Consider the following 14,394-nt stretch of genomic DNA (forward strand, 5'->3'; position numbering starts at 1 on the left):
CCGCTGCTCCCCCGCGGCCCCGCCCCCCTCTTCCTTCTGTACCCTCGCCCCCTCCTAGCCGCCACCCTTCACCTGCCAAGCCCGCAAATTCACCTGCCTCCGGACCTGCACCGCACCCGACAAGCCGAGCACCAGCAGCAACCACCTCTAGTGCATCCTGCTCAACACCCGCTCCGTCCACAGGCACGCCGTCGAGCTCTGGAACCTGCTCGACACAACATCACATGACTTCACCTTCCTTACAGAAACCTGGATGAACGCCTCCTCAGCGCCTGACCTCGCCATAGCCATCCCGGACGGATACAAGATCACCCGGAAGGACCGTGTCAACCAGACCGGAGGAGGCATCGCCACCGTACACAAGAACACCATCCACATCACGACCAACCCCGACGACACCTTCACTGCCGCCGAACAACTCTGCTTCCAGATACACACCGATCCCAAGACCACCCTCAGAGGCACCCCCACCTACAGACCCCCGGGGCTACGCACACAATTCAGCCAAGACATCGCAGACTTGATCAGCCCGTACGCCCTCCCCTCCGCTGACTACATCCTTCTAGGGGACCGCAACTTCCACCTGGAGAACAACAAGGACAGCACCACCACCACCCTACTGGACAACCTCGCCAACCTCGGACTCAAGCAACTGGTGAACACCCCCACCCACTACGCCGGCCCCACACTTGACCCCCTCTTCTCCTCCAGCAAGCACATCTCCTTCAGCCACTCCACCGGACTCCACTGGACTGACCACAGCTGCATCCACTTCAGCTTCAGAAGAACAACGACCCACCACCACCCGCAACAGATTCCTCGCAGGAGCTGGAGCAAGATCACCACCGAGCAGCTCATCACCTCCCTCCGCCAGAACCCTCCCGCCAGCACACGGACCCCAACGAAGCAGCCGGCAACCTCACACAGTGGCTCACCAACTGCACAAATGACCTAGCACCACTGAAGAACCCTCCCAGCAGACCCGGCAGCAAGAAAGCCCCCTGGTTCACCGACGAACTCAAGAACTCCAAGAAGAACTGCCGCACCCTCGAGAAAATCTGGCGTCACGACCAGACCACGGACAACATGACTGCCCTCAAGCATGCCACCCGCAAACACCACCAGCTGATCCGCACCACCAAGAAGACCGCATTCACAGAACGACTGAACAACAACGCCCACAACAGCAAGGAACTCTTCGGCATCGTCAAAGAGCTCTCCAACCCCAGCGCCGGAAACAACGACATCACCCCCTTGCAAGACCTCTGCCACTCACTCGCCTCGTTCTTCCACCGCAAGATCACCGATATACACAACGGCTTCGGCGCACCTACCACGCACCCACCCACCGAACCAACGCCCCCCACCACCACCCTCTGTGCCTGGACCCCGATCAGCACCGAAGACACCACCCGCACGATGAACACCATCCACTCCGGATCACCAACCGACCCCTGCCCCCACCACGTCTTCAACAAGGCCGACTCCATTATCGCACCCCAACTCCGGGACATCAACACCTCCAACAGCAGACCCCACCGACCTCAAGAACTACCGCCCCATCTCGCTCCTCCCTTTTCCTGCCAAAGTCATCGAGAAGACAGTCAACAGACAGCTTGCCGCCTTCCTCAAGACGAACGGATCCCTCGTCCCCTCGCAGTCCGGCTTCTGAGCCAACCACAGCACCGAGACAGCCCTCATCGCAGCCACTGACGACATCAGATCCCTGCTCGACAATGGGGAAACAGCGGCCCTCATCCTCCTGGACCTCTCTGCAGCGTTCGACACCGTCTGCCACCACACCCTAGTGCAGCGCCTCAGCAACATCGGAGTCCAAGAAAAGGCACTGGAGTGGATCATCTCGTTCCTCGCCGGAAGAACCCAGAGAGTCCGGCTCCCCCTGTTCACATCCGAGGCCACCGAAGTCATCTGCGGCGTACCACAAGGATCATCACTCAGCCCAACCCTCTTCAACGTCTACATGAGCCCTCTCGCAGCCATCGCACGCAAACACAACCTCAACATCATCTCCTACGCCGACGACACCCAGCTGATCCTCTCCCTCACCAACGACTCCGCCACCGCCAGAACCAGCCTGCATGAAGGGATGAAAGACGTTGCCGAGTGGATGAAGAACAGCCGCCTGAAACTGAACTCCGACAAGACGGAAGTCCTCATCCTGGGACCATCGCCCTCCGCCTGGGACGACTCCTGGTGGCCGCCTGCCCTGGGCAGCGCACCCAAACCAACGGACCATGCACGCAACCTGTGCGTCATCCTGGACTCCTCCCTCACGATGACCAAGCAAGTCAACGCAGTCTCATCATCCTGCTCCCAACACCCTGCGCATGCTCCGAAAGATCTTCCGATGGATTCCCACCGAAACCAGGAAGACGGTCACCCAGGCTCTCGTCACCAGCCGTCTGGACTATGGGAACACCCTCTACGCTGGAACCACAGCCAAACTCCAGAAAAGACTCCAGCGTATCCAGAACGCCTCAGCACGACTCATCCTGGACATCCCGTGCCGCAGCCACATCTCCGCCCACCTGAGACCAGCACTGGCTCCCCGTCAACAAGAGGATCACGTTCAGACTCCTCACCCACGCACACAAGGCTCTCCACGACTTGGGCCCGAAGTACCTCCACAGCCGCCTCACTTTCTACACACCCACCCGCCAGCTACGATCCGCCAGCCTCGCCCTCGCCTCTGTCCCAAGAATTCGGAAATCCACCGTCGGAGGAAGATCCTTCTCCTACCTGGCAGCCAAGACATGGAACTCCCTCCCCACTCACCTACGGCTGACCCAGGATCACCTCTCCTTCAGGAAATTACTCAAGACCTGGCTGTTAGAGCAGTAGCGACCCCCCCCCCCCCTCAGTGCCTTGAGACCCTTACGGGTGAGTAGCACGCTTTACAAATGTTATGATTTTTTGATTGTGTGAAATAGGGAGGTCATCTCCCTCGACATGTCATCAATTAAGCACTATGTTTACAGCTTTAGGCATGTCACTTACAAATCATTAACATCCTGCGTTTAAGTCTAATTAATTTAACTGAAGGCAACAGACCCTACAACATAAATGTATTAAAGTGCTTGGTGCGTGCCTCCCCTGGCTAACTTTGACGGCTCCCCAGGGAGCCACGGTGCACAGTTTGGGAACCATGCTGTAACCTCACGAAACATTAGACTCTACAAAGCATAAAAACAGATAATACACTAAGAATTTTAGTAAGTTGATTTGCATGACAATCTTTTTACATGCGTTAAAGCGGTAATTCTACTTAAAATGTGTTGATGTAACTCGAGATATGTGATGTAACTCGAGATATGTGACACATGGCGGGGCTAAACACCCCTCCTTCCCCTACGGCATACCCCGTGTCTTTCAGAGATACCTGCCTGAAGGCGGTCTACCTAAACAGACTGTTTGCCTGTATCTGCTCCAGCCCTACTGTTCTTTCAGATGCAGTGGCGTAGCACAAAATGATAACCCTCTCACCCCTACCTGTAGGATGTGATGAGGGGCTGATTAGGGGCCCCCTTGAAGGTTTGGGGTCCCCCTTAAGGGTTAGGGTTTCCTCGGTGCTGCAGGGGCCTGTGTCACACCCTTGTTCAGATGTACTGCTCTGACTTGTGTCTGGCTGCTCCAGCTCTACTGCTGTTCAGAGGAACTGGCCAGCAAGCAACTGACTGTACCTCAGCCCGTCCCATATTAAAGGGGCAGTGATGGGTGGCACCAGAATGAATGAATCAGGGTTTTTGTTTTTTTCTGATCATCTCTTGTTTTGATTCGCTTGTCTCAGGAGTCATGAAAACCGCAGCAGTGATTCCAGCTTGCAGCCAACCCTGTTCTTTGCACTTCTCCTAACTTTTCAGCAGCAACTTGAAGTCTTTTAAGGACTACTAATTGGACAAGGGGTCAACCCTATGGTGTCATGTGGGCAAGGTTCTGTGCTGGCACCTTCACTAATGCAGGCATTTTGGTAACTCAATACTCATCCACTGCCCTGATCTTCCTAACCACTCACAGAGGCACTTTGTCCTGACTCTTTGCCCCAGCCTTTCCGGCCTCTCTGTAATCAATCTCGTTTCATGATAGACCAATGTAGCAAATGTGTGTCTGCATTCCTGTGCCACAGCTGATGCTACGAGTCGGGCATCACCTTTGACTGCCATGTATCTGGTGTAGGGCCTATCCAGTGTCTATTGAAAGCAACACTGCCCAATATTGTATCATGTGAGTTTCCACCCAGCCAGTTACACGAGGGCCAGTCATGCTTATGAAACTGCTGTGAGAAAGAGGGTATCGGCAAGCAGGGGTCTTGCGCTATCCCACACCCAGTCCTGGGTTTCACTTTGCATTGTGGTATTTGCAGTCCCACGTCTATAAAAGAGGAAAGAAAATTACAAACTGCAAACACAAAGTTTAACTGTCAATTACTGAATGATAACATAGTGTACAGTTTCAGGGTGATTTGTCAAGTGGCGGCCGAGAAAAAGGGGCGGGGGAGTCCCATCACACGCCTTTCCCATGCAATCTCCTATATGGATTTAAGACATGACCACAGCACGAACTGCTGAACGGAATTACAAAAAAAATGGCAGAAAGCTAGGTCTTTGTCCTGAAAGATCTTTTTGTATTTTGGTGTAAATCTGTTCAGTAGTTTTGGTGTTTTCTACACTAAAAGATTTATTGATATCTAAGGACACGGATCCATTGCAGTGGATCCACAGATCCATGGGCCAACTGCAGTGCCATGATTGGCTGTCGGCACCCCAAGATGAAAGTTGTGGCCACCATTTTGGAAAAAAAGTTTTATAGAGTGTTTGGCTTTTATTTTTTGGAACAAAAGTAACCATAGTAAATAAAAAGTATGGGAAGGCAAGTTGTAGAAATCAACTGGCTTTCGTCTTTATGAATAGTGGAACGATGAGGAGAAAGAAAATGAACAGGTGTGTTTGTTGACAGCATCCATGTAGTGAGCAACAGAAGACCGATTCAGTTGCTGAGGTGCTGATGGTTCCACAGACAGTCCAGCTGTTGAGGATGCTCCATCTGCTTTATTCTCTGTCATCATCCTGTGATATGTGCGGAAATGAATGACCTTAAGATGTTTCTACATCAACAAAGTACTGTTGGAATAATTTTTCCCTTTTCCATGTAATAGTTTTTTATGTCATATGTTGCACTCTGCAATTTTTGCAACAATCTTTTTTTCTCCTGATGGTATGGAGAAATGCATCCACATCTCGGACTCCTTTAGAGGCGGCAAATCTTCTTCATTGTGGTGTTCTCCTTCTGTCATGTTTTGTGAACAGATTATGTTGGTTTTGAAAATATCATCTGTTGCAAGAGGTCAAAAGATCAATGGAGCTCTGGTTTTCAGTGTTCTCTAAAGAGATGTTAAAGCCAGATAACTGGTTTAGGGTGTGGTTTATAAATTAAGATTAATTAGTTAACCACATTAATTTTAACAATTGAATTCATCCCTCTCAACCTGGCTTCAGAGCCTCCCACTCCACAGAAATCGCTTTACTTCTCGCAACTGAAACCTTGCAGAAAAGTGCAGATAAAGGCCATACTGCTGCACTGGTCCTGCTGGACGTAAGTGCAGCTTTTGACACTGTATCCCATAACTTACTCCTTCATAGACTAAGGCTTTGTGGGATTGGGGGCTCAGCTCTTTGCTGGTTGACCTCATTTCTCGCAGCTTTGAAGTCTCTCAACATCCGCATAAATCCAAAAGTATTCCGCTCACACAAGGGATCCCGCAGAGCTCAATACTGAGCCCCACGCTCTTCAATCTTTATATTGGCCCCTTGATGGAATTGTGGAAAAATACAAAGTAACCATTGTATCATATGCGTATGATACGCAATTGATTGACCTTATCTCAGGACATGGAGACAGCTGCCAACCAGTTCTCCTCTCGATTAAGGGAGCTTGCCTCATGGATAGCCAACAATTGCCTTAAATTGAACAGCAATAAGACTGAAGTATTGATTGTGGAGAAAGCCTCCTCTATCTGGCTTTCGGCTCGGTGGCCCCATATCTTGGGGCCAACCCCATACCCCCAAAGAAGAAACCAAAAATCTCAGGGTTTGGTTTGATCCAAAACTTTCTTTTGAGAATCAAATCAGGAAAGTAGATGGAAAATGTTTTGGAACTCGTAAAGTCCTAGGAAGAATCCTAGACCTACTACCTCTCTTGTACATGCTCTAGTCACATCTCAGATAGACTACTGCAATATACTATATCTAGGCACCGCTAAAAAATGTCTCGCAAACTTCAACGCATCCAGAATACTGCCACTCGATTAGTCCTGCATTTCCCAGAAGATCATCCTCCTCCAGAGCTCTAGACACCCTCCACTGGTTGCCAGTGGAAAAAAGGATCATCTATAAAGCCATGTGCTATTGCCACAGAATTCTGTGGAGTAGAGGTCCAAGCTATCTCTTCCCCATGTTAACCCCCAATATTTCTGCACGTAATCGGAGGTGGAGGAGAGCCCTCCTGGTCAAAGTGCCCAAATTCCAAAGGGCCAGGATGGGAGCGTGCTGCTTCGGCTATCTAGCAGCTAAAAAGTAGAGAACACCTTACCGCCGACCCTGCGAGCTGAACTCACTGAACGCATCTTTCGTAAAGATCTAAAAAACTGGTTATTTCACCCCTAATCCGAGATTCTCCATATGCCTTCCTGTACTCCTCCTCCTTCCTTAGATGCTATCTCTGCTATCCTTCTGGGGGGGAGGGAGGGGTCTGGATCCTAGCTCAGGGACACACCATTGAATGTAACCAGGCGCTCTACAAATAGTTATTATTTTTCTCTGAGAAAAAGCAAAGTTTAAACTAAGTAATACAGCACACAACTGCCTCGAAGTGAAACTTTACATGCACTGATCTATTTTTAAAGTTTTTTTTTCTCCATTATTTGGGAACGTATTTGGTACTTTCAGAAACTTCTATTATCCACTCTTTTTTCAATTCTCGTAGGTACAATTGATGCCTCAGAAGTTGTCCAGTCACTCCGGGCGCTGGGTATGAACATTTCAGAAGAGCACGCAGGAAAGATTCTTAAAAGGTAAGACATTTTTTGTTTATAGTCTTTACCCTTTCACCAGTGTCCTATCGTAATTCTGTGCCAAAGTTTAGAAATTCCCCTGTGCATGATTATAGTTCTCTCATACATTGTGGGAGATTCTGTTTCAAGATGTTTATGAAGTGCAAAATAACACCCTAGGATGGGGAATACTTGATACTGTGGAAAGTGCTCAAACAAGGTCAAGATAAGACAAACCTGCTCAAAAAGCTAAGTTGTTGACTCTTTTTTAGAAATATAAATTATGTATTTTGAGTGAAGTTGCTAAATGTATGGCATTTAAGCACAAACACCTTACACCTTCCTCTTAGAGGAATATTTGCACCTGAAATGGGGACATTCGAAAATGAGATGGACAACATTGCTTCGAGAGATTGTCATGTAGATCATGAGTTTCAGGCCCCCGTTTCCAGGGTTTGAGCTAAGTTGTGCGTCTTAGTCTGTAGACAAAAACAGATTTTGTCCATCCATGCACTCCTCGTCTATCAATCCAAGCGGTTAGTTGCTCACACATCCATTCGACCATACACTCGTATCAGCATTCCATCATCTGAGTTTGTTAATTTGAGTACTGTTAGATTGGATAATGTGTATGGGATTCGGAAATGGCAGAAGAGCATTATGAAGCAAAATATAACATTTGTGTTATTAAGGACAAGCTATTAGAACTGTTAAATGCTGACTATCTGTTCAACATTGTTAAGGCTGTGACCATGATCACATTACTTCTATTATAAGCAATTTCTAGGGTTTCTGTAATAACAAACCTTGTACTGCGGTCTACCTTGAAATAATCTTGCAGGTTGTGGAATGCCACAAAACTTAGATTATGAAAAGGCAAGTACACTGTCCAGAAATTATAATGGAAATGACAATTGAAAAATTGAGTGGTCGTTCAAGCAGAAGGGCCTTTCTATGCTCAAATTCCATAGGGAGCAAGTTGTACCACAAAAAATCTATCGGATTCATTGGAGTTTATCCAATCTTTGACTGCCTGAAGATATTACATTTTTTACATCAAAGGCTGTAGGAGCTGCCAAGCAAGTACTGCTCCTAATCCATTGCTCTTTGCCAATTTATCCCCAAAACTGCATATCCAATATCCCTTTACTACGGATTACTAGAGAGTTCAGGTCAATCCTATACGTCTGCTCATACCTGCTTTTCTAATCTTTTTCCTTGGCCCATTATTCTACAGGTTCCAGGTATTAAATCATATCCTGCAGTTCTGGTTCCTTTGCATTTTTGTCTAATCTGCTTATCTCTGTAGCAACCTAGACTAATGTAAAAAGTCTTGCTCCACTGTTTGTCCATCTCCTGTTTTACACACAGATTTGTATGTCTGCCTCCTTCCCCGTATCCCTTTCTAATTGACACATATATCATTTCTTCTTCCTCTTGCCACCTTATCCCCCACGACTACACTTCCAATTGTTTTTCATCTCGATAAAAAAAAGTGATGTACATGCTTGAGCTACAGCCTCTAAACCACAGAAAAAACGTATAGAAGGCTTGCAATTTTGTTCCTTAGCAAATCTGTGCCATTACAGAAGATAACCAACCCTATTCAAATGTGTCTTACCCTCAGCCCTAACGGAGAAGTCTGGACAAAACATCATGTTACTTCTAAGGGCAAAATGAAAATATTCCGGTCAAGTTTTCATCTTATTGGGCCACAGCGCTAAGGTGAAATTTCAGACTTTAAGCACAGCAAAACTGGAATTTTAGTCCACACTCCCCAGTTCCTAGAAGGCCAACAAGAGATCCTACTGCTCTGATCTACTTTCACTTTGTTGGGGATGTCTAGTCCTTCACTGCTATCTGAAATCATGTGTCTGGTCTTGCTCAGCTTCACTATTTCCACTTCTCTGCTGACTCAGGTTTTACTTTTTAGGGTTTACAGTAGAGCGGTTGGAACTCCAAAATTGTGTTTAAGCCTACCACAACTATTTACTTCACTCGATAAGCTTTATTCGATAAAAAATTATCATAAAAGCATTGCGAAATACAAATATATAGCCAAAGTTACTTCACTCATATTATCAAAGGCATTCTTCTTGTTCAACCTATTTGAAAGTATCTCCTATATCATATGTGATTGCTGCATGTAGGGGTTATGAAGGACAAGGCCTCTTAGGCCTGGCTAATGGTAGTCTGGGGGCAGGGTGTTCAGTAGATGCAGAGCTTGTATATGCAAACTAAAGCAGAGTACACAGCAGACTGGCTAAAAATGTAATTTAATCAGAAAAGAAGTGGGATAGGAAACCAACCACAAGGAAGAGGTGTGTGGGTTGGAAGGGACCCCTTGTTGTTTTTCCTGCTCAGCCTTCCATTCACACAATACTAACGAAGTCTTGCACATAAAAATAAAAGCTGGGAGTACGAGGGCTCTACCGTTTGCAGTAAAAACAAATCAAGCAACAATGTAATGCCGCCTTTAATATGGGCTTGACCTCTTCTCTTCTGATTTTAGCCAATAAATCGAGACCTTTCTTTTCTCCCCTATATCTCCTCATACTCCTTCCCAAGCACGTCTTTCCTTGTCACCTACACTTGGATTGCCACTCTTGACCTACTAAGTGGTTACCTGATATGTTGCTATCACTCGCCAAACACTTGCATAGTGAGACGTTTGGAGTCTCATGTGGCCCACACCCTGTTTTAAACATATGTATATGTTAAATTGTGCAACTATATAATGCACATCTCCGCATGAATGTCTTTTTTTTAAAATACGGTGTATTACATTGTAGTATGTATAATTTTTCCTATGTGTAGTCCTTTCTAAATTACCTACAGAAAAAGTGAATTGCTGTGAAAGCAGGAGAAAATAGGCTTAGCAGTCTTGGTGCACCCCACAGATAATCAATCCCCCAAGGTGCAGCCTATATAAGATATTGAAAAAGACTGGGCAGCGCTCAAAATAAATTGCAGCTTGAATTCTCGTTGGTCGTTTTGATTCAAAACTTTATTCAATTCATTAGAAAGGGTTGCATATAATAATTCTGTTTCCAATAAATATTCAGTCTCTTTGAATCCTCATAAAATAGTCTTCATTTTAGATCTTGGGCATAGAGCAGACTCTCTAGGTACAACCAATGCATATGTCATTTTTCTAGCTCTTATTGAAGGCTCTAAAATAAATTAGAATCACATAATTTATCAATGCAATATCCTTTAGCTCATAAGGAATAAACATTATTCCTTAAACACTTGAAAACATATTTTTGCAAAACAATATAGCATCAATTTACAAGCTGATGCTTAGGTAGGTTTACCTCTTTTGAAGACATTCTTCCCTGGGCAGTAGCAGCTAATATGTTTGCTAACTAATTTACTAAACCTTGTTTATCAATTTTCATATGATCCTGGATAAATGGAGGTGTCATCAGTCTGTACCCAAGATCCGAGTGATCTTCCAGATTCTGTTCTGCACACACAATAGCAGCTTGAGTGCAAGTTAATTTCTTTATTTTTTTCACTCTTGCACTTCATCCCTTAGATGCAGAAAACAGAAGTGATTGGAGCATTGTACCTTGTTTTTATGGCTATGTGAAGTTGGGATTCTAAAGCTGCAATATATAGAGAACATGGTGGTCAGATGGCTTGTTTCTTCTAAAACTTTGATCATGTATCAGAAACTGTGCCTCACTGCTCTTCAAGGTGTTCTGCTTGGTTCTTGAGGCCTATTGCAAAGTGGACTAATTTTCATGTCTGACCTGTTGTTGGCAAACGTACCATTTGGTCTCCGGCAACACAGTTCGCAGGCCGTGCACAGAGACTTGCCTGATTGCTTAAAAGCCACATATTTATTGCAATTTTGATGTTCTGTACTCCGATGTAACCCTACACAACCTTCTTTAATCTAGGACTTAAAGTCTTGTCCACGTCTACCTGGAGAGTCAAGGAGACCTGGGAGACAAATGTTTAGAACAGCCTGAGTATTTATTGTCTTGGGTAGTTGGCAACCTCAGCACCCTGCTATTAGTTGGTTCTCCCTGCAAGTGTACTGCTTAGCAGAAGACACAAAGTTCTTGAAGCTGAAGTGGACAATGAAGGGGGGGCAATATGGGATTGATTTAATTTTAGGTCGTCCATCACTTGATAATTTTGGCGAATGTACATAGCATGTCACTGAAAGTGGTTAGGTTTGAGATGGGAGTGCCAACAAGCGTTGCCTTCATCCAGGCTTCAGAAGACCATGTCTTCAAACCTGTCTTCTGGAGTCTGTTTTGGGAATGTATTTTGATTTTCCTCTGTTGGGAAAGCTGACACCATGCAGCCTGGGTTTTTGTGCTGTGTGTGATCTGAGAGATTGCTGTTGATGACAAATCGGGTGGCTTGGCATTAATTGAGAGTTGTGTGAAGTCATCCAGGTTCATGGTGGAGAGCCTTTCTTGAACCTGGTCTCCGATGGTTCTGAGGCAATGAGGATGAACTCTGAGTTGGTGGTTGAGGGTTACAGATGCCTTAAACATTCAAGCTTAGATGATGGGCAGGGCAACGTATTGAGACTACTGTCTCTGCTTATTTAGATTTAAATGTACAGCTGGCTATCATTGCTATGGTAGTGCATTGCGTTATTTTGTGTGTCCGGGGATCTGAACAGATGTCCTTGGACTGAAGATAATGTGGGAAAGGATGTATTTTTGGTTCCCTTCACGTTTCATTGGACTATGCTGGGATCTGTAGGTGTTCATCATTCGAGGCTGACAGATGGCTATTAGTTGTTTCTTAATCATTTCAACAAAGAGTAATTGAATTCCATTCATGTCTAGGAATACTTCAGAGCTTGATTGTTGTCTGTCGAATTAAGTTGATGGGCCAAAATAGCAAGGGTTTCCGCTGTTGGCACATGCAGAGCATCGTCTGCAACCTGAATTTTCCCTGTCTCAGTGCTCCAGCATATTGTGAAATCCGGATGGTTAGTTGTGTATGAGAGAGTTAGTGCTGATTTTATTTCGTGCAGCTTGATGGAGGCTACTATTTTCCTTTTTAAAGTATTTCGCCAAGGAAGGTTGTAGACATGTGATGAGTTCCTAATTAATAATGTTATCTATATCGAGATATATATACAGGTTATATAAATGTATTATTAAATATTGGAAGATTCTTGTAAAGGGGAATTTTGATTATATGTTGAGTTGATGGTTTAAGAGGCTTTCACTTAAAGGGGATTTCATGTTCAAAAAAAGGGATCAAGTTATCTTCCTAAGAGATGGTTTTTAAAACTACTGCAGGTGTTGGAAAGGCCAGTGTGTCAGTGGATTTAGCTTGTCCCTGTGAGTGTATTGTGAGGTGCATGCTGGACGCACAATGGTAGTTGTTTTTTCCTTTTTGCCAACACCTAACATGAATTTTCAGTGACCGCTGGCTAAGGATGCAGTGACTAGTCCGTTCGAGAGGGCAGTGCTACAATTGCAGATTATTTGTGGGTGATGTTTGCTAGCTGCCAGGGAGACTCATTTGTTGTGCTGGATGTGTGATGTCTATGATTCCTGTGTTAACGTTGAGATGCAGTCCTTAGTTTCTCTCAGTGGAAGTCTGAGGTTTTAGGACAGGTAAAATGACTTGCGCCTAAGTATGTACTGGTGCTTACGTAAATAAGGATTCTTTTTATAACGCACTAAAATGGCCTTAATTGAAATCGAACTCAAAGCTGCCTAATGCATATAGATCAGAATCACGCTGTATTTCCACTTAATTTTTTGGTTTCGCCTACGCAGCACGCATGCGCTGCATAGGAAAAAGACCTTTTCGCCCTAAAAACGTGGACGCGCTGCATTGCTTTCAATGGCAATGTGTGCACGTTTGTCGATTCCATTGCGGGAGCGAGCTTTGACACAATATGTTTGTAATTAACTTGCAAACATATGGTGCCCCTGCTCGCTTTCGCACACACCACTCGCGGGTCGCTGCATTCCTTGAATTCCTTGTTTGATCTGTAAATGTAATAGTTTGAAAATGAGCGATGCAGTTCTTGCTTTCCATCTACTGGCCTGTGTTGTTTTTACTTGAACCCTGGTTCTTTAAACACTGAATCTATCTAAAAATAGTTTCTCTGTCGTAAATATTTGAAAAGGCTGGTGCATTCTGACCATAAATTGTGCATTTAAGGCTTCATTTGACGAATTCTGCTTCTGGATTTTCCTCCCTTACCTCGTATTCATCAGTGTGTGCTGTCCCATGATCTTATGGTTTATGCGTTTCAACTCCGTATTATTTAAGTCCCGACTATATTACATCAACTATGATTCCAATTTCAATATTTTGCGGCATGGCTGCTATAAATTCACATGTGTGGTCTAGGCCCGCCATCTAGTTGTAAAGTCTGGAATGTTTCCACATGTTTCGTCAGATCTGTGCGTGTCCACCGAAGGCGCTGGCAACAGACTGATTAGATTGTCAGGTGGTCAACAGAAGCCCCACAATCTTCCTTGATTCAACTTAATTCCCGGATTTGTCGGGGCTTTCAAGTGAGGAAATCGGCTGCACTGTATTTTCCGGCTTCCACTTTGAGAAACTGATTCATGCTCATGGCGACAACCCAATGCATTGGATGACGCCTTGGCTCCCAATTAAAAGTCAATTATGGGGTGCGTTGTTTTTGGCTATTTTGATTTCTTTCTCGGACGTCGAGGACACAACTTTCAAGTTTTGGTATAAGAGCTCTTAGAAGATGACACATCCAGGAGACGCTTAGATTCCGTTCACCGTCATACAGAGGCGCAACTAGAGGCAAATTTTGGGAGGGACTAACAAAATTTCAGGGGGTCTAATTCTTCCAGCAATAGTCAGTGGAGATGCAGGGGCTCTAGAAGGGTTGGAAAGACAATACAGCCTCATTAACAAGTAAATGGTCTTTTAAAGACCTGTAAAGTACTCGGGTGTGGCTGTGTGTGTGCCCGGGAAGCTGTCTCAGCCGGGCTGCCACACACAATGAGAGGGAGCTGAAGCCCTTTGAGCCCAGTGGGTGTTGCGCGCCTGCAGTCATCAAATCGGGAAGAGGATGTGGTCTGAAGGCTGTATTACCTGGAGCTGGGAAACCAAGGTTTGAGCCTCTGGGTCGCGTCCATATCCTGTGATTCTAGGCAAATCACTTAATCTCCCCGTGCCTACCAAAACAAGCATTTGCAATGCAATAGTGTCGCATTTGCGTGAGTTTGAGCTATTGGCAATGTAAATGACAATGCCTTTTTATTTATATTTTTTTTTATAAAACTTAAATTAAAGGCATTGTCCTTTACAATGCCAATAGCTTAAACTTGTGTAAATGCAAGACCTATTGC

The 14,394-nt window shown here is 45.4% G+C and overlaps 1 protein-coding gene across 1 annotated transcript in view; it reads left to right on the forward strand.

The window, feature by feature from the left end:
* SLC25A24 (solute carrier family 25 member 24) overlaps window positions 1-14,394 on the forward strand; it is a 228,819-nt gene that overhangs the window by 85,042 nt on the left and 129,383 nt on the right. Inside the window, exon 3 of the mRNA XM_078668441.1 lies at window positions 7,000-7,087. Coding sequence (XP_078524567.1) covers window positions 7,000-7,087 — 88 coding nt within the window. The remainder of the gene's footprint in view (window positions 1-6,999; window positions 7,088-14,394) is intronic.

The sequence above is a fragment of the Lissotriton helveticus genome, chromosome 1_2, assembly GCF_964261635.1.
Source record: "Lissotriton helveticus chromosome 1_2, aLisHel1.1, whole genome shotgun sequence".
NCBI lineage: Eukaryota > Metazoa > Chordata > Amphibia > Caudata > Salamandridae > Lissotriton > Lissotriton helveticus.